General features: G+C 42.7%; 1 protein-coding gene across 1 annotated transcript in view; it reads right to left on the bottom strand.

Annotated features, from left to right (window-relative positions):
* Nucleotides 1–5,929: 5,929 nt before the first annotated feature.
* Nucleotides 5,930–26,555, bottom strand: part of LOC108099380 (headcase protein) — an 81,077-nt gene continuing 60,451 nt past the window's right edge. Inside the window, exons 3-6 of the mRNA XM_017202873.2 lie at nt 13,792–13,980; nt 12,237–12,325; nt 12,052–12,151; nt 5,930–11,892 (exon numbers count right to left, since the gene is read on the bottom strand). Coding sequence (XP_017058362.2) covers nt 11,719–11,892; nt 12,052–12,151; nt 12,237–12,325; nt 13,792–13,980 — 552 coding nt within the window. The 3' untranslated portion in view covers nt 5,930–11,718. The remainder of the gene's footprint in view (nt 11,893–12,051; nt 12,152–12,236; nt 12,326–13,791; nt 13,981–26,555) is intronic.

The following is a 26,555-nucleotide window of genomic DNA, read 5'->3' as shown; positions in this document are numbered from 1 at the left end:
AATGACCCCCTCCTTTAAGTCATCGCACCTGAGACAAAAGTGATTCAGCGCCAAGGGGCACTTATCGCTTGCCACACATCCATCCAAGCTAAAGTTGTTCCGTCAAAAGAGGAAAATAGTTTATTCCTGAAAAGAAAACCCCCACTTAATAAAAGTTCCAACGGCTTTGGCTTCTTGATGATTATAAGCGACAATGGTCGCGCTTTATTGAAAGATTCTTGTGTTCTTTGAGAGTCTGCTGGATCGATCCAACCCGATCGCTTATACAAAATATATATATATTTAGGTATATAATTAGAAGTGTAATCGATTCATAAGGTAGTACATAGTAAATGTTACATATTTCGTATATTATTACTTTATTATTATTAGTATTTTTAATAGAGACAAATACGCATATTATGAGTGATTTATGTATGAATGTGTTAAGTGCTAAATGTGGGGAGTACGATATATGTTTGTATGTGTGTGTCTAGAAATATTTTTTCTTTTATTTTTTATATATATTTTTTTTTAGTTTTGATGATTTAATGCCAATGATGAGTGTGGATGAATGAGAATGAAGGTGTGTGTGTGTGACTAGATGTTCGAGTGTGTGTGTGTTTCAGCTTAGAGAGAGGCTGGCAAAGGATTATTGCTGCTGTTATCGATAAACGATATTCGATAAGCTTCTACGGGATAGCTTTCTCCGAGTTAATACTAAGTTTACATATTTTTGTTAGCATTTTGGTTTGGTTTTTTTCGGTTGGTTTTTCGGAAGCAAAGTTGGGCTGAAACTATGGATCGAACAGAATGCGCGGTGTGGTCCTCAGACTCTTCCTGCCTATCGACACTAATCAATATTCATCGATCAGTTCGCCATTTCAACTTTGTTTCGATAAAAGATCCTCTCACAATAAAAACAATTTGTACTTTCGAAAAGGGGGAGGGGCGCTTTTGCTTTTGCTTTCTGCCTTCTGATTCTACTTCTGCTTCCGCTAACTGCTTTCTTTGCTTTCTCACTGGCTCTCTTCACTTTCTCCGCGCTCTGCCTTCTTCGCTTTCTTCGTTTGATTCGCTAGGATTTGTTTAGGGTTATCTTTTTGCATTTTGTTACATTTGTGTAGGATGCAGGAGTGCTGAGGTTCATGTTTTTTGTATCGTTCAATGTTACTTTGTAATTTCTCTCCGCTCGCTCTTCGCTTTGTATATTTGCTTTAGTTTTCAACAAGGAAATCAAAGGATGCTCGCTTTTTGCTTAGTAAGGATACACAATAAATATTCGCTTTCCAGGCAAAACCTAAAATGGAGGAGTGCCAAAAACAGGAGGGGTTGCATTTTCTTTTACATTCGGTTTCGGCTTTGGCCTCTTTGAACCCCGGAGTCCTGCGGCACATTTGTCTATTTTTTAGCAAGTATTTTATTTCATTTCTTTACACATGTACTTGTATTTTTTTGTGGTTTTTGTATTTTGTTTTTGTTCAGGTCCAAAATCAAATTTGACTAATTTAAGGAATTAAAGTTTCATTGCATCTAAATAAGGTAAAGTGTACTTTGTTTAATATTATTATCTTATTATTTGCATAAATTTCCTTTCAATAATAGAAACGAAACAAAAAACTTAAACAAAATTCCACTATGGCTCATCTACTTCTTCTCGCTCTCTTTCTTCTGCTCCTCATCTCGGATTCTCCAATCCTCCTGCTTTCTTTCGAGCCTCGAAGTTCGAAAGAGACGGAATACTAGTTTTAACTAAATAAACGGAATTTAACACAAAATCCTTGGCACGGTGCACCCTGTGCTTTGCTCCTCGATCGAGGGCGGGGGTGGTGGGCGTGTCCCTGGGCCGGTCGGGGCGTGGTCAACGCCTTTACCTGAGCAGCAGAAATTCTTCTATGTGAGTAGACGCGACCACGCCCAGCCGCGGTTTCAGGACTCCCGTCCCGCCCCCCAGAGCAAGGACCTCCAGGGCGACCAGTGCCAGTGTGTTGGTGTGTGTACGTGTACGTGTGTCGGTGTGTGGGTGAGTGAGTATGAGTGAGTGTGTGTGAGTGTGGGTATGAAATACTTATAACGAAACATACAAGGATCAATGTCCAATAGATTATTAAATAGTACAATGAAAACTTCATATACAATATATGCCATATATAATAGATACTCGATATACGATACTCGCAGTGCGTAATGCGTAATAATGCAATAATAATAGCCAAGATCAATATACGTTAAAAGATATACATGTATAAGGTCCCTACAATATGGTATTCCTCTGTATTCTAGCGGCTTTTTATTATTTTTTTTTTGTTTTATTGAGCTGGGGTTTTCATTTTTGGGGCGATGTGGGAGTGGCAGCTTCGATATTTTTTGGCAGCGTTCTTGGTCTATATTTATATGAGTATGTATAATATTTAAACGGGGAAACGTTAAAAGTTTGCATAAATTTAGTTTAGTTTACTTGATTTAGTTGTAGTTTAGTCTGAGATTGCATGCATTTTGATGTATGTATGGTATTTGCTTAGGTAATTATTTGTTATCTTCTTTGCCTTTGTATAATAAATTGCTCTTGAATTTTACTATTAAAATTTCTCATAACTCGCCATTAAAAAAATGCTCGTTTCGTTTTGCTCTTCTTCGATTTTTGTTTTTGTTTTGTGGAGTGTATAAGTGATTTTCATAATATTTTCGTTAGTTTTGCTTTTGGTTTTGTCGTCATTTAACATTTATATGTATATTTGTAAGAATTAAACTAGAAAAATTCTAATCTGAGGTAATTATTCCATTAATTTGTATTCGTGTGAGTGTGTGTTAAGAGAGTGAGTATAATGATGCCCCCCCTTCGTTTCCGAAAAGGGGGTTAGTTGGGAAGCGTGCTTAGCCTAGAGCTTAGAATTCTATGCCTGGGGGTCCTTAGGGGACCCGAAGCGGTTCTACTTAGCGAGTGATTAACTTTTATGTCCTCGAGGCAGCCACAAAAATGTTCTTTGTTAATTTTGATTAACTTAGGGGAATCTTTGTCGAATGCCGGATTGTGTAAATTTCGTCACAGTTATGAGTTATCGAAAAGTGCATGATTGTTTCTCGTGGAAGAACTAAACCTAAGCTTACCGAATTACTCGTACAGTATCCAAAATAGACGATCGAATTCGATTCCTATGCGAATTTTACAAATTTCAAGCCAAAAAATATACCACATATATACCACATTTCCTTAAATTTCATTTGATTTCAGATCATCTTTAATGCGCTCACAGTTGGTGTTCCGAATCCGAGTTTTCAAGTTTTCGAGTCTAAATACAAGTATATATAATCCTTAATCTCTTTCGAACTTAAGTGCTAAGCCAATGCTCACAGATGTTGAGTTTCCTTCGCGTTTTTCTTCTTCCCTATCAAATTTCAAATTTCAAAGTCAAATTTAAATACAAATTCAATTTCGATTTTGCAATTACCAATTAAATATCACATATCGGGGAGCTCTTTTCAATCGGAAATCAAGTGAATCCAAATGCAAGTTCAAATCAAAGTGTTGCAAAATGATTGTTAATGATGCCAATTGTAGTGCTTATCAACTATTTTGTGGCTGTCCTGCTTTTCTGATCGATCGCTTAGCCTAAATGATTCGTTTCGAATGATTCGATTGGAATGATTTGATTTGCTTTGGTGTTGTCTTCTTGCGCGTGACTGTAACCCTAAATGGAATGCGATGAATGCGAGTGGGGTCCTGAGACTGTGGCAGTGTGTGTGTGTCCTGTTTTTGAGTGAGTGTGTGAGTGTGTGTGTGATGACTGACGTGACTGGAGATGAGTTGGTGTCGCATGGAGATGGAGATGATGATTCTACTCGTAATACGTATTCAAATTTACACTGAAAGTCCTTCATCTCTGCTTCTAAATCCTCTCTGTTCTTCGCTTCTCAAACTTTTATCTTCTATTTTCGATCATCGATCACCGATCACCGATCTTCGATTTTCGCTTTTCGTTTTTGGTTCTGCATCTGAGGTATTGTCGGGTGCTAAAGAGCCACACACTCGGCTACAAACGTTTCAACAATGAGGTAGAAAGTTCTGTTTGCTTTTGTTGCTTCGTAGTTAGTCTCTGTGTTCGCTGGAAGTCCTTGAATTCTTGATTAGTTCGCATACCTGAATTGCTTGGATGTTCTTTCTATATAGTACTTATGCTTTATCATCTTGCCTTGGAGTTTGTTATTTAGTCAGTCAGTCTTGGATCACGTTTCAAATATCGACACACACGCGCACAGGATCAGTCCTTCGGTTATCGCTTTCGCTTATCGCTTCCTTATCCCTATATACTATTTCAAATACTCGTGAGGCTTAGGTTAGTCTAGTCTAGTCTAGTCTAGTTAATACATGATCCTACAGAGAACAAAACACAACATCGAGGGTTATAAGTTAAAAACGAACTGCGGGCACTGCTAAAACCTAAGTACAACACATAGACACGACTTGGACTGGTGACTTATAGCGAAATAAATGGCAACGATTGTTCGACAATTCATACTCCACATCAGCACGGGTGCGCCTCAAAAAAGATATATAATATAATATATAGATAAGTATAGTGTGGTGTCAGTGTGTGGTGTGCTGTGGCATAGTGTTTCCTACGATATACTCTATTCGCTAAATCAAAAAGCCCAGAGGCGGCGAGTTGGGGCTTCCGCAGTGGTTGGCTGCCTTTTGGGGCCTTCGCTCGTATTGCTTGCTCAACACTCCATTTTTGGCCAGTAGGGCCTGTAGTAATATTCTGATAATATCTGATCTGATCAACCGACTGTTGGTCCACTTAACCAGCGGTTCGTCACACATCGGTCCTGCTCTGCTCGCACTCGCTGCTGCTTAAACGCTACGTAACTCTAGGGATAATTCCAATATAATACTCAATACAATACCAATACCGATACCAATAGCAAATGCGGATACGAAATATAGTAAAGTAAACCAAGTTCGTTTCCAGCAAAACCTGTGCGATGCCAAAATGCCAAAGTTGCAACTAAGGGTCCGATCGTACTCGCATATGTATCTTCTTGACTCGCGCTACCGAATAAAATACACTTAGGTGCTAAACAAGTGCAGCCCTCCTGGCGAACTAAGGTTAAGGTTAAAGGTTAAACGTCAAAGAAACTGGGGACCTGGGGGGTATTACGATAGGTATTAGGAATTACGAAGAATTGATTTAAGGTTTGTACTTTGGCATGAAATCTTCAACTTAACGAGAACAAACGTGAACAAAAATTCGACTACAACATTGACCATCTCGTCTCACTTTTCCATCTGCCCAGCTGCTTTCTGCGCTTTCAACTCAAAATTCAACTAAGAAATTGATTTAGTGCATCAGGGGACGCAGGTAACTCAGTAAGCAAGTTAGCTAAAGAACAACGGAAAGGAATGGAAAGGAAAGGGTATAATCCAAATTGATGGGGGGAGGGAACGATGGGGGGGTGGGGGAGGTCTAAATCGTAAATAAATCGTTGCATATCAACCATACAACCGGGTGTTCTAAGCTATCTGTTTAAAAGCTGCGATTAACATGTTCCTACGTCGAGTAAAATATGTACTTGTGTAACTAAGACTCTATCGATGTGACTAACTGAGGTAGCTGCTAAACTAAGTCGCGATCGGAGGAAACTGGATCGGGAACCAAGTCGATGGGTAGTTTCCTACCAGATGCTAAGCAATACATTGCGGTAAAGGTTTCCTGCCTCCTCCTTCTAGTCGGCAGTTTGTCGTCCGGCATTTAGTTAATCCATTTTCATGGGCAGTTTATCAATGCAGTTGCAACCGAAAAAAAGAGAACCGAACATAATATGGGGTGGTAAATAAAACGAATAAAAAATTATTAAAAATATTTCATTTAATCATTTGAAAATTCAACAAAAATTCAATATTAATTGTAGTAATAATAATAGCAGAAAGTAAAGTAATTTTTGTCCTTTTTCGTTTTTATTGAAATACAATTAAATTTATTTAGTTTTCCATACGGAGTACGAATAATAATAATAAAAATCAACTAAAATATTCAACTAAATTACATTAAAAGTAGACATTCAAGTTGAATTGCCAAAATGTGTAGGAGAGGAGGAGCGAAGTGGGGAGGGGCAATACAACACTGGGCGAGGGATGGATTCCTTTGGGGGATCTCGGGGTTAAGGGATTCGTGTATAACATAAAAAGGTACAAAGTATACATATATTACACATTACGAATTAGGCATAAACAAAAGTGTGCTAAGTGTGTATATTTAAATAAACAAAAATGACGTTCGGGTAGCAATAAAATCAATCTATAAATTTGGTGGATGGGAGGGGGATTAAAGTGGGGTTCGGGGTGAGTTTTGTGGGAAATATCTGCTGCGCTTCGATATATAGTATATTGCCTTGGATTTTGGAAATCGGAGGATCGCGGTTGAAAGTGCCTAAACTTCACCAATTTGTACATTTCGTCATCAGATGATCTGAGAGAGCTCGGAGGGAGCCATCAAAAATTGGTTTTTAAGAATTTCGGTTAAAGTTTAAACATTTTGCTGCTGCTTCTGCTTCTTCGTCTTCTTTTCTGGGTTCTACACGGATTTTGGCATTATCCAGTGACTGAAGATCGTCAAAAGATTGAAAAGGGGTGGAAAGGCGCGCAAATATTTCATTCGTTTAACATAAAATAAAGGTTTTTATTGAGTACAAATTATGAACTAAACAAAAACTGCTTTTCATTGTTTATCAATTGATTACTCGATTTAAACGTACATATTTTGTTTTACTTTGCCTTGATTTACCATAGTTTAATATGCATTTAGAAAACATTGTTATTCGTTATCGTTATTTGTTATTGATTTTTGCTAAGGAGGTAATATAAATTACATTTTAATGTGTTTTACTCTCGCTCAATCGCCGTATCTTCCTCATTACTTAAAGACTTCTACTAAGTTATTCATTCGTCGTACCCTAGAGTACGACTCATTAGAGTTAGTTGTGATCGGAAGTCTGACTATTACTGTTTAGGGGCTATATGTTTGCGGTTCTGTTCTGTTCTGTTCCGTTCGATTCAAATCGATTCGATACGATTTCTCCTTCTCTTCCTGGTGGCTGAGGTGGGCATAAGTTTGTGGTTTCTCTCGACTGGACGCGATCGAGGCTTCGTCCTAGCACATTTAACTAAAACAAACGTGGAATCAAACTAAACACGGGCTGACTTACGTAGTAGTTGGTGGTGCGGGTGCTGCTGCCTTTCGGGGGCAACCTTAGCTTGCGTAGAACTTATTACCAATATGTTTTTTGTAGTGTAGTGTAGGGCTAAGGGTTACTCCAATTAAATATCTATATAACTATATGCTGTATCTGTGTGTCGTGTGTCATGTTTGTGTGTTGTGGGTTGCCTATAAATAATTCTCTTCCTCTCCTTCTCCTGCGCGTACGTGTATGTTAGATTAAAACCTTAAATTTAGACGAAAATTATATATAACTGTGCCAAAACTTATATATAATCCTCTCAAGTAAATGCCAAAAGTGTTGCTCGTCGTTAGTTCCTATCAATTTAGGTTTAGGTTTAAGGTTTTAGGTTTTAGGTTTAGGTTTAAGGTTTAGGTTAGTATGGTGTAGCTTTAAAGGGTATTTGGGTATGTACTTATAAACTTAACGGTAGTTCTATATAAGTAGGCATAACGAAGACTCCTCGTTACTGTAGGTCTTGTATACAAAAAAAAGATTTACTATCACTCAGTTGTCCCTTCATGCGTTCTGAAAAATTGTCGTTAAATTAACGTGTATTATTTGGTATGTAAAATGGCGGCAATGCTAAATGCCCAAAAGGAGGCGATCAATTTGTATTACTGGAAAAAGTGCGGCACATGAAACTCCTGAAGATCCCATTCCTAAGCCCTGGGGTGTTGTATTTCAAGCAGATCCCCCACCAAAAGTCACCAAAGTGGGATAAGGGGATGGGGATTGGGTTTTCACAGATATTCGAGGATGGTTTTTGGAATTCTTTTCGAAAAAATTCCAGGCAATGCCTTGATTGAAACACAGAAACGTATATATCACTGTACTGAAAACTTTTAAAATAACCGAAAAACGAAAGGGAAAACTTTCTTATCCTAGAGGCATTCACAATTGCTTTCGGGTTGGGGTTTTAAATTTTTCTCAAAAATTATTCCTTCCGAAGGACAATTCACAGTGATACAAATACATTTTCGATGTTCACAGGGGATGAGCAAATCGGAGTTGTCACAGTTTGGCTGTCTTAGTGGAGGCAATTTTGGTTTGGGGTTTGGGTTTATACATTTTCTGAAAATGTTTGTTTTCAACTGGGTTTCACAAGGGTTTTTTTTGGGGCGTGGCCTATGCACAATAGGAAGTTTAGAATTTTTTATAAAAATTTCGATTCTTTCGAAGAGTCACAGTGAAGGTTTAAAAAAGTGCCGAGCCTTCTCACTTGTATCTAGTTTCTCCAATGGGAAAACACTTCGGAGAAGACCCGGCACTCTGCTCACAGATGATTTGACGAAACTTACTGGGTCTAAGTTTTAGGGTTCGTATCGAACACGGGGAAATCAGGGAAAGGGGTTACATAACACAGTTCATGCTGATCGATTTTAGGGTTCAGGGTGCCTAAACAATTCTCACAGTTGGGTGACATATCAATGGGGTTTTTCTTTAAATTGTATTTAAATTTCACACAGAATTTCAAAATCCGAAACGAAGAGAACCGAAGAGGCGAAAGGTAACACAGTTTCGACTGATCTTGTTCAAGGTTTAGCTTGCCTAAACGTCTTTTCACAGATGTGGGTAATATCAAGGGGTTTTTACTTTTAATTTCATTAAAAACTTCACAGAATTTAAAACCGGGAAATAAAACAACATAAATGAAAAATCTAACACAGAATCGGTGAGTTTTGCTGATTGTTTTTAGGGTTCAGGTTGCCTAAACTGTTTTCACAGATGTTTGTAATATCAAAGGGGTTTTACTTTCAATTTTATTAAAACTTTCACAGATAGGAAAAATATCAAGTTGGGTTTTGCTTTCAATTGAATTAAAAATGTCACAAAGCAGAAAAAGATTTTCAGAATCTAACACAGAATATATTTTAGGGTTTAGGCTGCCCAAACACTTTCTACGCAGAAGTTGGTTTGGTTTCAATTTTAATTTTATTAAAATGTTCACATTTCAAAGGGGTTAAGAGAAGGATTTGGGAAACAGGATAGGGATTTATCCCCAGGGATTTGGTGACTTTTCTATGCACGGAATAAACACAAAACAGGAAACATTGAACCGCTCTATAAATTGTTTGGATGTTTGCTTGCAAACCGTATTTAAAATTTAGAAAAACCGACCTTAAGCCTACTAACCTATCGATAGTGAGTGCCTGCATGTGACCTCGATTCACCAGGCCGCAGGTCACTCCACCTTTAGAGATCCATTACCATCCATGGGCTGCTCTGCTTTCAAGACGAACAGAAGAACCCTAAACATATACAAAGAATATCGCTATAGCCTAACACTTACACTTAATAATTAATGATCACGCTGCGCCGAAAGAAGTTGTATTATATTCTCTTGTTTTCGAGGACTTAACTAATAGAGTTTGGGGGCGTGGGCGGGGGTGGGCTGCTTGAAATACTCCTGAAGGGGAAGGGTGACCTCGTTGCATGTGCCGCCTGGCTGTTGTTTGTGTGTGTAAGTGGGTGGGTGGTGGGTGGCTTGACAGGGGTTGAATTACCTTGAGGACCTAACTGAACTGTGCTGAACTGGAGAGAGAAACTTAATCGGTTCTAGAGGTTCTGGTTCCGCTCACTAAAACTAGGAATAATTACCAATCGCTTAGGTAAAGATGTGCAACTTATCGAATATGTTTTGTTAAATTTAGGTTTGTAATTTTACGTTTCATAAATTGTAGCAAATGTTTCATGTTCTCCCCTTCTCTTCCTTCTTTGCTCTCCTACTCTACTCCTTCTACTCCCTTTTGCTTCGTCCTTTTTGTGTTATTGAGCAGCACAGCAATTATCATGATTTGTTTAAACAATTTAATGCCCTGCCTTCAATTTTCGCTAAATAAAATGTTCCTCAATCGTGATGTAAATGTTACTTTTTGTCACTCCTCTTCTACGTTTGCATCTTTTCTCGTTTTCCCTTTTTTTTTTTGGTTTTACATTTCGCTTTGTTTTTTTTTTTTGGTAAAATGTATAAAAAATTTGCTTTATAAAATAAAACTAAAAATTGCTTTTTTCGTTTAGGTAGGTGTGTAAACAAGAACTAAAAAACTCAACAAAAATAACAAGAAAATTGTTTTTAGTTTGCAGTGTTTTCTCTCGGTTTTAGATGTGTGTGTGTGTTGTGATTGTATAAAAATCAAATGATCGTATAAAAACTAAAACTTTCGCTCCAAGATTCGCTTGGATCTCAATGCTTCTCCTCCTCCTGCTTACTCTTTTATCGTATCTTGTTTTTTCTGTAATTTATCTAGAGTAACAAATGCTGCAGGCTCCTAATCCTCCGTCCTAGTTCATGTTGAGATAGTCGTTGAAGAGCTGCATGCACGCAGCTGCGCCGCCGGTGGGCTCCTCGTTGTAGAGCTGGCTGGCGTACTCCGGGAACCGCCAGATGTTGGCCGCCTCCAGGAGCTCCCCGGCCGACGAGGAGGAGTTCGAGCTGACGTCCGAGGCATCGGCCTGCTTGGCCTGCTGGCCGCCGGTGTCCTGGCTAATGCTCAGGTTGCACAGGAGATCGGTGAAGATGTCGTGGCTGCCGCCGGCTGCCGGAGTCCTTTGTCCGGCGGATCCCGGCAGCTCCCAAATGTTCGGCTTGCCGTAGTGCGAGGCGCTCCACCCGTTCGAGGAGGAGCTGGAACTGGTCAGCGAGGCCGTCGGCGAGGCTGCGTGTGGCAGTGGCTGCTGCACCTGCTGCTGCTGCTGCTGTTGCAACTCCTTGAATCCATCCCTGAGTGTGGCAGCACTGGGGGCCTGCGGCGATCCCTGGGCCGCCCACAACATCATCTTGGAGCCGTCGTTGCCGTGGCTGCTGGCCGTGGGACTCAGCGAGGGCTGCGATCCGCTGCCCGAGGAGCAGCCGCTGCTGCTGCTGCTGCAGCCCCACAGCGCCGAGATGGCGTCGCTCTGGCCCCAGTTGGGCTGCACCTTGCTGCCCGGATTGCTGGCTGAATTATGGCTAATTATTAAGTTACTAATACTGCTGCTGCTGCTGTTGCCGCTGTTTGTGTTTGTGTTCGTCAGCAGAAGGCCCTCGAGTCCCTTCTGTGTTGCATGTTGCTGCTGGCGCTGTTGTTGTTGCTGTTGTGGCTGCTGCTGCTGTTGTTGCTGCTGCTGCTGTTGGTACTTGCTCATCACATCTGCCATGGCCATCATGTTCATGCTCTTCTGCGACTGCTGCTGGAAGTTGGCCCTCTGGAAAGTGGCAACCGCAGGCTGATGTTGCTGTTGCTGCTGCTGTTGCTGTTGCTGCTGTTGTTGCTGCTGCTGCTGCTGTTGCGGTTGCTGCTGCTGCTGGCGCACCTGCTGCTGGTGCTGCTGGGCATGGGGATGGGCTCCGATCAGGTCCGGGTTGATCTGCTGCTGCAGCGGGGCCGAGTAGTCGATGGCGGCGTTGAAGAGCGGCTGCTTCGCTGGCTGCTTGATGGAGATGATGGAGCTGCAGCCGGAGGCCGTTGGAGCGCCCTGGGCATTCGGCACCTGGGTGGCGGTGGCACCTGTTCCCACGGGCGACTCCAACGGGGCCTCATGTTATGCGAGCGTCGGCAGCCGCGCCGCCGGGCTCTTGGCGTAGCAGAAGCTCAGCGGCTTCACGAAGTGCGTGTCCTGCGTGTTGCAGTACGGGCAGGTCACCCCGTGCGAGTAGTCGCTGTAGAAGCTCAGCCTCTGCTGCGGGTGCATCAGCATCTTGAAGCAGTTATTGCACTGGGAATTGAAGGGGAGAAAACGAAAAGGGGGGAAATTAAAATGATTTTCATGCAAAGTGTCTTGAATTTCCTGTGATTTACTTAGCATAAAGCCATAGTAAACTAAGAAAAAGCATTTCTTATGACCTAATATAGAGGGTATGTGGCAAGAACTCACCTTGAACCTCTCGGAGCAGCAGGGCATGGCCGCAAAGATGTCGTACGCGTACATGGTGCCCAGGACCAGGCTCGATCCGTCCCAGGGTTCCTTGCAGAATCTGTGGGCGATGCAGAAAGCACAAATTTATCGTTCACGCACTCATTTCCCATTCAGATTGCAGATTTCTCCGCTGCGATGCTCACCTGCAGTTGATGACGCGGCTGCTGGAGGTTCCGTCCAGGCAGCTCATGCAAACACAGGTCAAGTAGAGAGTGCGTCCCTCGTATTTAACCTGGAGTGGAGAGAGAGGAGTGGAGTCAGGGGTGTGAGAAAGCGGAAGCGGTGAAAAAGGTGCAGACAAAAGGACAAAAAGGGGCAGGAACAGCCGCATAATTCAGGCAGGAGCCCAGGGGCCACGCCAACCAGACACTCCAACAATGAAAAATTATGGCAGGAAAAGGAATGAATTGCAGGGGAGACTTCAAAGCCCCGGAATACACTTTGCCAAAAAATACATGGGAATATACATAAATGATGGCAAGAGACTTTTATTTAATAAAAACTTCTTTGGATGATATTATTTTAAGTCCAAGAAAGCGCTTTCAACTGCTAATTTTGAAAGATGTTTGCAATTGGAGTGTTATTCTTCTGTACTATTATGAAAAACTGCAAAGCAATCCCTCGAAATTTCTTTGGACAAATCCGCAAAAAGAGTTTGTTTTATTGCCAACAAAGTTACAAAGGAGTTGTACGGACTTTTCCCCACTCAAATACCCTTCTCCTTACCCGCCATGGCAAATAAGCCGCAAGTTAGCAAACTGCCCGCTTTGTTAGGGTATCAGCTTTCCACTTTTGTCGAAGGGCGAGGAAGCGAAGAAGCGAGGGGCTTTTTCCCAGAGAACCGAGCGCATTCTTGCATGCCTGACAAAAGGCCAAGAGGACTGAGGATTTAAGGGGGGAGGAGGAAAAGGGGAACTGCCATTGCGACGCGACATAATAATTTCAAATAAAATGCAAAATGCATAAACTTGCCCAGGAGATTGCCGCTGCCGCCCACGAACAGTGGAACAGAGGAGCGGAGTCAAAGTCAAGGGGAAGTGGCAGGCAGAGGCATACAAAGGAGCCAATTCCAATTGCAGCAGCAGCAGCTGGCAATGAATTATAAATCCAGGCTTAATTTAAAGCCCCAGAAGTGGGGGAAGTCGGGGAACTTGGGGAACTTGGGAGGCGAGACTGACAGGCAGCTAGGAAAAGCATGGAAAGGCAGGGAAAACATGAAGCCCATGGAAGCGTAGGTCGTGCGTGCAGTTCAGTTCCTCCTCAACCTAAAATGCTAAATGCAAAATGTGCAATGTGGAGTCCGCAGCAACTGCAAACTGCAAACGGCAAACTGCAGTTTTTCCCGGCTCTTCTTTGGGCGCTGGCGTAATTACGCTGACTTAAATGGGTCATAAATTGCGGGGTCTGTCTGTCCCCAGCAGAAAAAAAAAAAAAAAAAAGAGGGAGTGGCATGAGGGGAAGGCGGAGTTCGCCCGCTAATTGCAGCTGAAAGTTCTCGGGGCACGTGGGCGAGTGAAAGCTGCGTGGTCGTGGGTGCGGAAGAGGTTGCCATGCCACATTTGACGTTTTATAAATGATGGCTACACACAGAGAATAGAGCTAGTGCGATTTGGTTTTAGACTTTTACACATTTTGATATTGAGATTCAAGGCTTATAAGGGGTATCTAAATCTTTAAGGACTAGTTAGCTTTACTTACCTCAATGCAGCCACTGGAATGCTGCTTGGGACTCAAGAAGAAGGATCCGTCGACCAGTGGATAGCGATCGAAGACGAGCAGCGGCTCCTCGCACAAAATGCAGGCCACCCGGCTCATTTGGGATTGGGCCAGCGAGGAGAGGATGAAGAGGCGCGTCTCATCGTTGCCGTGGTTGCCCTCGTCCTCAATCTGGAAAAGCGATAAAAAAAATTACAATTAAATAAGTACTTCATTAGGGTTTACTAAACAGAATAACATACAACAAAGTAGAACAGCAGGAATTTAAAGCTATAAACATATTTAAATAAGCTTGTTTCCCCTTCGAAGCAAAAAACCCTTTAGCATATTGAAAAGCCAAATTAAATAAGAGTTCGTTTACCCGCCTCCGAATCCAAGGTGGCTGGGCTGTCCAATGAACATCTCCAATAGATGTCTGCCGAGGGACCGAGGCACCGAGCGAGCGGAGCAACCAGCCAGCGTCTAAGCGCCAACAAATGAACCATAAAATCCAAACGTGCCGGCGAAAACAGAAAACAGAGCGGGCAGAGCAACACGGAGCTGTTGTCTAAGCCAAAGTGGCTAACACGTTGCCCAAATTGAATGCACACAAGAGCACACAGCTAGCCAGGTGTGTAGCCGAGTTAAGTCGGCGAGTCCAGGCCAATTCCCAAATCGATAATCAATACGGCGAGCCGGCAGATGGAACCGCCCACCCACTCCCATTCTATTCCACCTTCTGCCAGTAATAAAGCCGTCAAAAAGCCAAGAGGTGTCGAAAGGATCCACGAAATATGGCCAAGGTGGGAATAGTTGGGGCCACCGCCAATCAGAGCCAACTAACCCAATGATGAGGGAATATTTGTGACTCTGTTTGGGTAATTGACGATGGTCCGGCACCTGACCAGACGGACTAACAGCACTCAGACATTACTATGCTATATATACACGATATACACGGTATACTGTATACTGTAAGGTTGAATAATTTAGCGGAATGACATTGGAATGCTCCGGAATTACGGCAAAGGACACGTAGAACCAATCAATTGCAGCTGAGGAATGTCTTTCTGGGACAGGTTTAATGCACTTTTAATATGCTCGAGATCTGGGGAGCGAGCGAAACTCCCCTGGAAACTTTTGTCAACATTTGCCCAGAACTTTTGTTCCCGCTTCGAGAAAGAAAAGAAAAGAGAAGATGCCAGTCTCCTTGGACCCGCCTCTTAAGCCGAATAATCAACAAATTAATATTTGCACGGGGCCCACATCGCACTGTTTGTTTGCCGACTTCTCGGGGACCAGAGCTCATAAATCTTGGCAACAATAAAATCAACTCCCAACATTGTTTCGGAACAACAGATTCGATTAACGAGTGTTTGCATGCCGAAAAGGGGAGGCGGCAGCGGAGATTTTCCCCGCCCGGCAGAGAAGTAAGCGATACGGGGCACAATTTTCACTCATTAAACAAAAGAATCCCGGCCGAACGAGCGGCGGGGTGAGTCGCCAAAGCAATTAAGTTGATTGCTCAAGGAGAATGCGGCGTATCTGTGGGTGAGTGGTGCTCGTCTGGGATTACGGACAATAACAATAACCCAGATAGCAGAGCAGAGCCAACTGCAGCAATAATCTTTTCTCCTCTCGTGGCTCCTTACATGGCCAAAAGGCGGGTTAAAAGGCGGGTAAAGGCGGATAAAGGCGGGTAAAGGGATGCAGACGCACATGTTTCGCACATTCCATCAAGTTCTGGGCCCAGCTTTCTGCAGTTCTTCTCCAGGTTTCTTTTTCGGCACAGGGAAAAACTACTAAGCACTTGTACAATTTCTAAATATGCTTAATATTTTTGTAAACTTGTGTACAGAGCATCACTGGATTTTTTCTCTGTTCGAGACATTTGCCTTTCTCATGTTGGCTACGTGACGATTTGCTAATTTCATCCGAGATGACGGTCGTTGCCCAAAACAGAGAATGAACTCAGAACTCAGAACTCAGACGGGGCCAAAGGATTGAGGACTCTTCGCTCTGCGCTTCATAATTTATGAGAGTCGCGTGTGCAAAGTTTGGCAAGACCGCAGTGGAGAACTTCAGCAAATTATAAGCATGAAATTATTATTGCTGAATTTGAGATTATTTTGTGAGCGCAACAACTTTTCGTTTTCGTTCTCGTGGCCTTAGCGAAAGTCAAAAGTCGAAGTGCAATAAACTCCCCGACCGAGGACTTTATCCCGCACTATATCGGAGGATACTAATGAAGCCATTGAGTTGTCACTTCCTTTGGCTGCGGCATTGGACGCATAAATCAGGCAGCACTTCCTCCCGACCATAAATATCAACACCCGAACTCACAGGAGCCACAAATCAAAAAGGTTTCTCGCCACACCCCGAATTCGAGGCCAAAACAATGGGCCCAAGACTACGAAAACTACAATTCAATTGAATTCACTTCGATACTCTTTAGTTGGGTTCAAAGTGCTGGGCTTTTCATAAACACATTAAACTAAATGGCGTTTCTTGGCTTAAGTGCTGACGGAAGTCGGGAGCTACTTCTGCTGTTAATCCATTAAAAACGCCAGCCATAAATACTTCACTCCGAGAATTTCCCCGCCTCCTTTATGCCACTCCTTATTGTCAGCCTTTCTTGTATTTTTTGGGGGCTCCATGCAAAAGTTAATAAAAGTGTTTAATATTCCAATTCGCCTTTGAGAGTTTTCGACGACTGTTTGTGCAGACAGTGAGCAAACATGTGAGCCCCGAAAAGCCCCTCCATCACCATGTTTACCTTTCCTTTCATTGGCTTAAAGAGCAGGAACATTCCTCATTAGTCGCGTGTGGGCGTAACGCGAGGAAAAACTATTTTATTAGCCCGGAAAAACTGTTCATTCTCAATTGCCGATTGTGTGTGTGTGGAAATTGAAAAATTGTCTGCGCTTTAAATGGTTTTTCCCCACTTTCCGTAGGCGTTTTCGCCACAAAAGACAAAAGAAATGGCAGAATAAATTTGAAAATTGTCATCGGCACAACTGACAGCAGTCAGGCTCGTGCTCGTGGGCTGTTCGCTATTTTCCAAGGTGGGCGTGGCGCGGTGGTAGGTAGGCGCTTAATTTAAGCAGTGGAATAAGTTTGCTGTCTCCCAGCGAGACACTTTGATCAATGGGCCAGATGTGACCTGTGGATTAGGAGTTAAAGCCAATGACAAGCCAGCAACAATGGCACCAACAACTTCCCACTAAACCAACTAAACCAACAAGGCAACACACAGAACCCAAACAGAAGACACTGACAATGAAATGGAATGGAATTGCAGCCGGAAAATCCGGGGGAGGGACATTTGCAGCACTTTTATAAATGAAATGGAGTAATAATATTTTGCGACAACAAATGCAGCAAAGGAAAAAAAAAGAAAAACATAGCATACCGCCAGGCGCAGCTGTGCAGGATACAAGGAAACAGAAATACTGGGGCTCTGGAAAATTAGAGGGTGGTGAAAACACCAGCCGCAATGCAACCAGGCAACTGCTACACAGAGAGAAAAAATCCAAGTGTGTTCAAAATTCTAGCTAATGTTAAAATGCAATTAGATTTTTGTTTTAATAGACTTGTACATCCAAGAAATATGTTCTTGAAAGTAGTTTTACCATTAAGTATACTTTATTTTGAAATAGAATTTTTTTCCTCTGCAGAAAACATTGCAGACAAACAAACATTTCAATAAATTCAAAAAGTACCAAGCCAGACAATGAAAACTGCACCGAAACGGAGGGAGAACAAGCAAAAGGAGTGCCAAGTCAAGTCAAAGGGAAAATCCGAGGAAAGCGGGAAAGCGGGGACTGCACTCTGCTGTACAACTGTGAAGTGGCTTAAAAGCTTGTCGAGGGGTTGCAGCTCCTAAGAGGCAGCTGCTATTCGCATTCGCATTCGCATTGTTTTCCCCTGAAAATCTCATGTCATTTGCACTTAATTCAAATGCGCGACACAATTGCGAAATAAAAGTACACGAAAAAGCAGCCAAAAACTGGGGGGCAGAGCTTTGCATATCTAGTCGGGGTTTGGTTTGTCTGGGTTATAACTTCATTAGGCGGCGCAGTCGAATGTTTTTTTGATAAGCTGCTGCCTTGGCTCGGCTGTCGAGTTCAAGAAACTTTTCGCCCCCCAACTCCTGGCCATATCCTGTGCCAAGTTTTTGATGTCCGCCTGTCATAAGCAAATTTTCCTTTCACTGGAAGCTCTCCAAAAGCATTTTAATTTCTCCGCCCTCTGCGTGTGTTTTTATTTTTGCATCTTTTGCATTTGCCATTAGCCAAGTGCTTTCGATGGCCTTAAGCTGCTCTTGGCCGGCTAGTATCCTTGTGACCTTTAAATATCAATTTGCAAATAAATTGTGTTTGCCCCGAGTCCTTCTGCATTGACTGGACTTTGGGTCTCGTTATTTATCGTGCGTTCAATGTGCTATGGCATAATGGCTTTCTTCGATTGGCCAAGACCGGAGGAGAGCTTTATGTTCGGGCCAAAGCCAAAACCAAAAACAAATGCAATTTCCAATTTCATTTTTCTCCACAGCGCCTTGAAGTATGCTTTTGCCTTTTTGCACAGTTTATTGAACTGCATCCCGCCGCGAGGCTCCTTTCCCTTTTTTTCCTTTTGCCTTTTCCTTGCTCCTCCACTTTAAACTTTATTCTCGGGCATAACAATTATTTTTATATGAAAAGCAAATTTCAAAGGCATCTCCCAGACATTCGCCAGACATTGATGGTTATTGGATCCGCCGGCTCCACGCCCCCGCATTTTCCCCGCTAAGCAGGCAATTTAAATGCATTCGGTGGCAGTTAATAGTTTTATTGCGCTGCTCATGTTGAGCTTAATTGTTTAATTATTTTTTAAGGCACTCTCCCAGGGTTTTTTCGCTCCGTTTTTTCCCGCTGCACTTTACGGAGTCACAGTACATTGCTTTGATTCGAACCTAATCCCCACGACATTAGCAGCCAAAAACTAAACGAACTGAAAGCCATTTCTCCCCGGGGAAAGCCAAAGGGATCCGGAGAAGGAGTAAGTGTATCCTCTTTGGCGTAATTTCTTCCACTTAACTTAATCCCTCCTGATGCTTCGAGGCAAACAAACATATGTATCGTTTCGATTCGGGAGGTGGTGATGCAACTCACTCTTTCTTTTATGTAATAGAAGAGGAGGGGTTTCTATTTGTTTTGCTCTGCTTGCTTATCAACTGGGCAACGGTGCGTATACGTTATGTGCGTTGCTAGGGCGAGTTTGAGACATACTTTAAATAATATAATTAAAATGAGTAGATAGTATGGAAAATATTGTACATAATGCATTTGAAATTGTGAGACTGTTGCCATTCTAGGGTTAAACACCCATTTGTTGCTCCCCCAGGTCTTATCGCACCCACGGATCAATGAACCTCAACCGAACTAGACTTTTTCCAGCTCCAGGCGATAAGTGCTGTCAACAACAGAAATAGTCGAGCACATACCCCTTGGACAGGCCTCCATTTCGGAGTGCAAATAGTTGCGGGGGAAGGGGAGAGCGGGAAAAACGGGGAGCAGATAAGAGTTGGGCCAAGTGGAAGTCAACAAAGCGAGACGGTTGCATTTGCCCACCAATTGATCGCCGAAGGGGTGAGGAACCCAGTTGAACCTAATTAAATTTGCCTTTTTCCAGGCGTTTTTTCTATTTCTTCCAGCGTTTTCCCCTTTCAGTTGCTGTAATTTTATCGCCGCCCGGAGAAATGGCTTGGAATGGACTCATTTGGAGCATATCTTTATAATTGCCACACAGTCAAGCTGGCTAGAAAAAAAACACGAAAAAAATAGTGAGTTGGAATGAAAGAAAAAGGAGCAAAGACAGCCGTCTGCATTTTAATTACAATACAAAAGAGGAAAAGCGTGGAAATTCTAACCTCAGGGAAAAGTTATAAGCTGGCAACAGAAAAAAAGCACGAAAAGGAGGAGCGGGCAAAGTTTGATTAAAACAAAAGAGACGGAAAACTTTTCTTTTTGGCCAAAAAGGACACTCGATAGGCAACTCGGAAGGAAAGTTTTTAAGAATTCCATTTCAAATGCAAGTCTCTGCACCCGAAAAAAGGACAAATACCAATGCACTCAACTCTGCTGGGAAAACTTTAACATTTCCAGGTTAAAGGTTCAAAATAATATAATTAAAAGGGGCTTTTGACTTCGAACAAAAGCTCAAGTGAAGGCCAACCAGGAGGTGGGTGGTTGTTGGGTGGCAACCATAAAAAACGCAGCCAGACGCAGACAATGAACGAATACCCAGCGGGAAAGTGGGAAGTAGGTTTTTTTGTCCTGAAAAAACCAGTGGAAAACCTACTGCTTTTAGCAGGCGTAGGGGTAGGGATAGATGAAAACCTACTTCTTTTGGCAGGCGTTGGGAAGGGGTAAATAATTTCGGACCGCTAAATGGGGTGGGTTTCTGAATATGACCATAAGTTACAACGAAGTTGTGACTAATTATTGTCTTTCTTCAGAATATGCACGGTCACATCAGTATAAAATGTCGTGCAAAATGTGTCAAAAGTGAAAAAAAGTTAAGTTTATTCTAAAAAACAAGATAAAGGTAAGTTATAACATAAATATTTTTGTTTGTATATCCTTATTTCAGCGTTACGGATATGGTGAACATAGGCATTTTTCCAAAAACTACATTTTAGCCGCCGGAGGCGTTTGTCAAGTAAGTATGTAAGTTTTTCATTTAAATTTATTTTTCAATTTTAAAAGAACAAACAATGTTTTTTTTAGAGTTTGTAATAGATTCGACTTCAAAGATTCTGGCCCTTGTGTTAATATTAACGGCAAATCCTAACAGGCGCAAGCGGACAATTCGATTTCGTCATTTGAAGAACTCGGCCATTTAGACTCCGATGGCGAAGCCAATCCAGAAGCATTTGTAAGTACTCACTACATTTTTAATAAGTTTCAACAGTCCTGTGTTCCCATGCTTTTTACTATGTTTATTACTTATTTTTCAAAATGTCTCTATTTTTTCCCATTACTTTATATATATTTAATATTTGTATTAATATGTAATATATTAATGTATTATGGTTTTTATTTTCAGAGTCACTCAGAAACGACAATTACAGACTTCCTCAATATCAAGATGATCTGCGTTCACCGTTCACTAAGGCAAAAAATAAAACATACAACAATATTTATGATAAAGGCCCTTGGACTGTAAATAGATTAATAAATGCATATACCAAATTAAAAAGTATTATTTTTTATTGTGGAAATTCTGTAAAGCGGGAAGGTCAAAAACCAGTGGATTTTGTCCTGCGTTAAGCAGCCAGATTTCCACTGGTTTTTTTCAGTACAAAAACCATTGGATTTTGCCCTGCATTCAGCAGCTGTAGGTCCACTGGATTTTGTCCTGCATTTAGCAGCTGTAGGTCCAGTGGATTTTGTCCTGCATTGAGCAGCTTTGGGTCCACTGGATTTTTCCCTTTACCCCTTACTTTTGTGTGTCACCCCCGTGTATTTTGAAAGGAGAGACGGCAGATTTGTAAGGGGTAAAGGGGATTTTCCACATTCCGCTTGTATGAAGAAACCACTGGAAAATAGCATATTTTCCACAGGTTTTTCCCGCTGGGTACACACACACACAAACACACACACTTAGCCACAAACAAGATACGCACATAATGAAAATGTCAAAATAAACACGACATTAAAAACCTCCAATCCCCGACACCACAACTCCCCCTCCTCGCGTCCTTTTTAGCCAGAAAACAACGTACCCACCGAAAAGGAAAGAGATGGGCAAACAGTCGGACAGATAGACAGACAGAGACGGAAGACAGAAGACGCAGAAGACACAGAAGCCACTGCACTCGACGCCGCTTTAAAGACCAATAAATGACGAGGGTCCTTGTGGCTGCACCTCAATGAGGGCTTATTTGGCACTCGCAGGATCTGTAGGATTTACAACTCACAGGGGGAACGAACCGGTTCCCAAGGCACCGAGATGTATATTTTAAAGTAAAGCTTTCTCTACAAATTTAAGAACTAGCTCTCTTTCCCCCACTTTCCTCACTCAATTAAAACTTCCACTCATCACTGGTTTCCCACCTCATGTGATGATATGGCGATGATATCAACTTTTCTGCTGCTCATCAGGAGCGCTAATCGTGCCACAAAAGAACGCGAGCAGAGCAGAGACAATGCTCTTTGTGTGCCACCGAATCCCCAACTGCCCCATCTGCCCCGCCTGCCGCCTGCGGTTGAATCACTTTCGAAGGTGTCACTAACATCGCTAAGTAGCTCTGGCTGGGGTCCTGGCTCATTAGCATTTCTAATTAAAGAGCCAAGCTCGTCGTCTCGCACATGAGCCGCAAGGATACCGACACCTGCCACAACCGAAGCGGATAAATGTGGCAGGATTTGCGCGAAATGGAAAGTCTTTGCCCCGCGCTCGCTTTAAGCTGGCCAATGGCCATGTAAGCTGCATGTTCAGGGGCAATTAGGAGCGAACCTCCCACTTTCCACGCCGCCCCCCGAAAGAAAAACTGACCCAGACAGAGGGCGCGGCTGAGCCCTATTAAAAGTGAAAACATTTACATTAATAATTAGCCAGCACCCCCCGGCTCCCCTGGAAAAAAGAGCACTTTGTTGGACACTAAAAACTTCATCAACTACAGAGCGCACACAAATTGCAATTAATCAAGAAAAGCGGGGAAATGGGGAAAACCCTCTGGGGGAGGGGTTCAAAAACTGCGCTCGTCCAACTCGACAGTTTAACAGACTAAACAAGGTGCGATAAGTGCTTTTGCTCAGACACAGTCAAGTTGAACAGCCAAAAACAGAAATCAGCGCAGGACAATGACCAAGGAGCAGCTGGAGGAGGGTCCTGGAAGAAGCTGGAAGACAGGACGCAGGACCTGCGACTTCGGAGGAGGATCCGAACGGAACAGCAGCCACAGCTGCTGTCAGCGCTCAGCCGAAATGAAAATGATTTAAAGCACATGGCCAGCGACACTAACGTTGGTTCGATGCACTCAGCAAAAAGGTGATTTAAAACCAAAAGATACTGATTAAAGTAAAGTTTAACTTAAAGTATAATCTTAAACAAAAAACTTAGGGGTATAGTAGGCACATTTATATTTATTTAAAACATAGAAGCCCAGCAGTTGTATACAAAAACATTATTCAGTGCATTAGAAGGGGAATCCTCGGCAAACTTTCGCTGGTTTGTTGGCCCACAGCCTTTGTCAAGTGCTTCGTGCTCTTTTTTGTACCGGCTTAAAGTTCAAAGTGCCATCAACTCGGGTTAAATTTTCTGATTGCGTTTCTGAATTTTTCATTGCATATGTTTGGGCGAGTCCAAGGATACGGCTGCTTCAGTCCTTTTCAAACTCCATTTTGGGGTAATCAAACTAATGAACTTGCGAGCTGCGTTGAGCTGGGCCAAAATGCTCACAAATTGCATTGGTCAGACATGTGAGAGGGTCACTCCGCAGAGTTGGAGTTCGAGTTGGAGTTTGAGTTCTCGTGTGCTTGACTCCTTCATGAAAAGCAGATTCCTGGGCTGCCAGGTATGCCAAAGGATACCCGCATACACACTCGTACTCGGTAAAAGCAAACAGTTTTCAAACATCAGACCGCAGAGTAATTAAATTGCAGGCGACTCACTCGTCTGGGGAATTTATTTTTTCATAAGGCTCGGGATTTTGTTTCGGGATTGAAGGACGCATTTTTAGCTTGTTTGGGGGATAAGAGAGAATTTCGAGCACGCAGGATAATTTCATTACACTCGCACAGAGTGATAGACAGCGAGACCCCAAATGAATCTCAAAATAAATAAATAAAGGCACACAAAAAGTCGGCAGACACAAGACATGAAAAGGGCGTATCATGCCTTTTGCGAAGGGAGTCATCGGGGCGTGGCCTTCGTTAATTAATTTTTGCAATCACTCGCCGACTGAGATTTGCAGTTCGACTTGAGCTTGAGCTGCTTATGGCTAATGAACAGAAAATAACAAAACAACGCTTAGAGGGGAAAAAAAGGAAAAAGGTAAGAGACAAATCAAAAACCAATAAAAGGCAATAAAGGCAAGTGCTGCAAGGACAAGTTCAATGCACTGCTCAGCTGCGCTCCTCTTCATTCCACTTTTTTTTTCGATATTTATTTAAAAGAAGCTTAGGGATCAAAGCAGAGGAAAGCTGGCTGATAGCGAAGGCAGCGCATAAATTTTGCCGGCGCTGCAGAAATAAAAAGGAAATCCATTCAAGGATACAAAAACGCGTTAAGTGCGCCAAATAAAAAAATGCAAAAGGGAGCAGGGAGCCAAAGAGAGAAAGGATACGCCAGCGATATTGCAAAGTTAAATCAATAAATAAAGCATCAAGAGCAGAAATAGTGGGGACAAGACAGGGGGTTTCCTCCGAAGGCAGTGGCGCCCCATCAATGTCATTAAATCAATGCTGCCTGTCGTTGCCAGCAATAGATAACGACCAGGACAAATCGAGGGAGGAGTCCTTGTGGCAGGACTCCGCAGGAGAGGAGGCACATGAGACAATGACGGCGACGACGACTACGACGGCGATGCAGCGAAAGTTCGCCAAGTGACATTAACACAAGCGGTGGGTTGAAGTTGAGGACATGAAGGTGGCCTAGAAGGAGCCACTGCGAGCACTTAGAATTCAGGAAAATTAAATGCAGGAAAATGCACCCATAACATAAAGGGAAAGGTTCTCATTTTAAAAGGTTTTTAAATTAAGCTCCAAAATCAATCTGAACAAACATATTTTTGATAATTGTATAAATTACAAATTTTATAACCGATTTTTTTCTGTGTGTTTGGAAAACACCTCCTAAAAGGACGAACTTCATTCTAAAGAAACCTAGCACTGAACTTTAGGAGCAGGAAAATGGAAAGAGGGCCGTGACAAGTGGCGTCTGCCGAGAGTTGTTGTCAGACACAACCCGCGACAATGCCAAAAACACAATTGGGGCGTGTCCGGATCGGGGATCCAGGTGGCAGGAGGGCAGCAGGGGATAGGCAAGGATAGCCAGGAGAATCCTTAAGCGGGAATCTATCCCTAGCTATCGCCCACTCAAGCCGAGACAAACTCAATTGTTTTTGCGCAAAGCCAAGGCAAATTTTGATTGAATTGCAGACAAAAGAGATAATGAAGGGGTGGAGGGAGGTAGGATTTCGGAGGCAAATCCATCATTGAGATGCTGATGGATTAGTTTAATGGAATTTAAGCGACCTAACAAACGACTAGTATCAGATAAAGGGGGTTAAGAGTTTAATCGTAGAGTTATTCAGCCAAAACATATACTCAACTATAATATTCCTGGGTATGTACATAACAAAATAATATTAATTTTGTTTCTGATTCCTTGACCTTTGATTTCTAAGTGAATTGTATACCAATTAGCGCGCGAACAGCGAACCTTTCTTGGGTTAAGCTTATTGATTGGCAACTTGCGTCCTTGATGACCAAGAGGAAGTGAGATCCCGACCGAAGTCCCGACAAACAAAATCGAAGCACAAGTTAAATCCGACAGCGGCACGTGACCATAGGCGACCAGCAGAGCGGAAATGTTTGTCTGCCAGGCGCCTTCTCCCCGCCCCTCTCCCCCACTTGCAACGTATTTAAGCCCCCTTCTCGCCGTCTGGCAGCAGACTTGGAGAAATCCAGACGGCAGCAACAAGATATAGCCATGTAGATGGGCGATAAGGCGTCAAAGTGGCAACAAAGTCAATAAGCAAAATGTTTGTGGTGCACAAAATGTTTGCCACCAGCCCAAGGCATTGAAATCCTTTAATGTGCTGTTAACGATAAGCCAAGAAGAAGCAGTTGTAGAGCGGGAATCGGGCGGTATATATACGTACTGTGCATATATACCACATTATCCCCCCGATATGCAAAGGACTTTGGCCAAAAACTAGCAAGAAAACGAGCAGCGAATATTAAAACAAATAAGCCGGCACATAATGGACTGCCCCAGGATGGCTTTAGAAAGAGAAAGCACGAGTCGGAGACGACTAGAGCGGGACGGCCATGCCCAGAAAGAGATAGGAGATAGACACTGGGGATAGAACCCTCTCACTCTCGTCATTTGTGCAAAGCTCTTTCGACCCATGTCAAATAAGTTAAACAGACATGAAAGGCTCCTCTGTCCCTACGACGAAAAAAAAGAAAGTGGACACCCGGGAAAAAGGGGGGGAGGGCGAGACGGGTAACCAGTGAGCGAAAGAGAGGGGACTATATCAGGGACCGGGCAGCAGAAACCCACTGAAGTTGGTCAATGACTCTACAAAGTCTGGAGTTGAAGATTTGCCAGCAAACACGAACACGAGCAAATAAAATAAAATTAAACAAAATTTATTTACTTATGCGAGAGCCAACGGATGCGACTAATTGCCGCTAAACTCGAGGCCGAAATTAATGAAAAAATATGCATGCGAGGGTCCGAGTTTTTTCCAGGTAGGGACGGACGGATGGACTCCAACTCGAGACCATGTGTGCCGGCAGTTCGATGAACTTTACCTTTGGCTGGTCGTAAAAATCAATAGGCGGACCCCTTGCCAGTTTTAAAATACATTTTACATTTCTCCGCCAGCGAAATGAGCATCAAAGGCACTTCAAACATCAGCATCATCAGCATGTTTCGACAGCCGCTTATGAATGAACAAAATATAAAGCCAAAAGGCCGCAAACACTCCGTCGACGAACTCAACTCGACGGCAGACTCACTTGAAGTGCAAGTTTTTTTGGCAGACTGCA

Source organism: Drosophila ficusphila, unplaced genomic scaffold (assembly GCF_018152265.1).
Source record: "Drosophila ficusphila isolate 14025-0441.05 unplaced genomic scaffold, ASM1815226v1 contig_791, whole genome shotgun sequence".
Classification (NCBI taxonomy): Eukaryota; Metazoa; Arthropoda; class Insecta; order Diptera; family Drosophilidae; genus Drosophila; species Drosophila ficusphila.
Note: the sequence above shows the minus strand (reverse complement) of the source record. Positions and strands in the feature narration are given on the sequence as shown.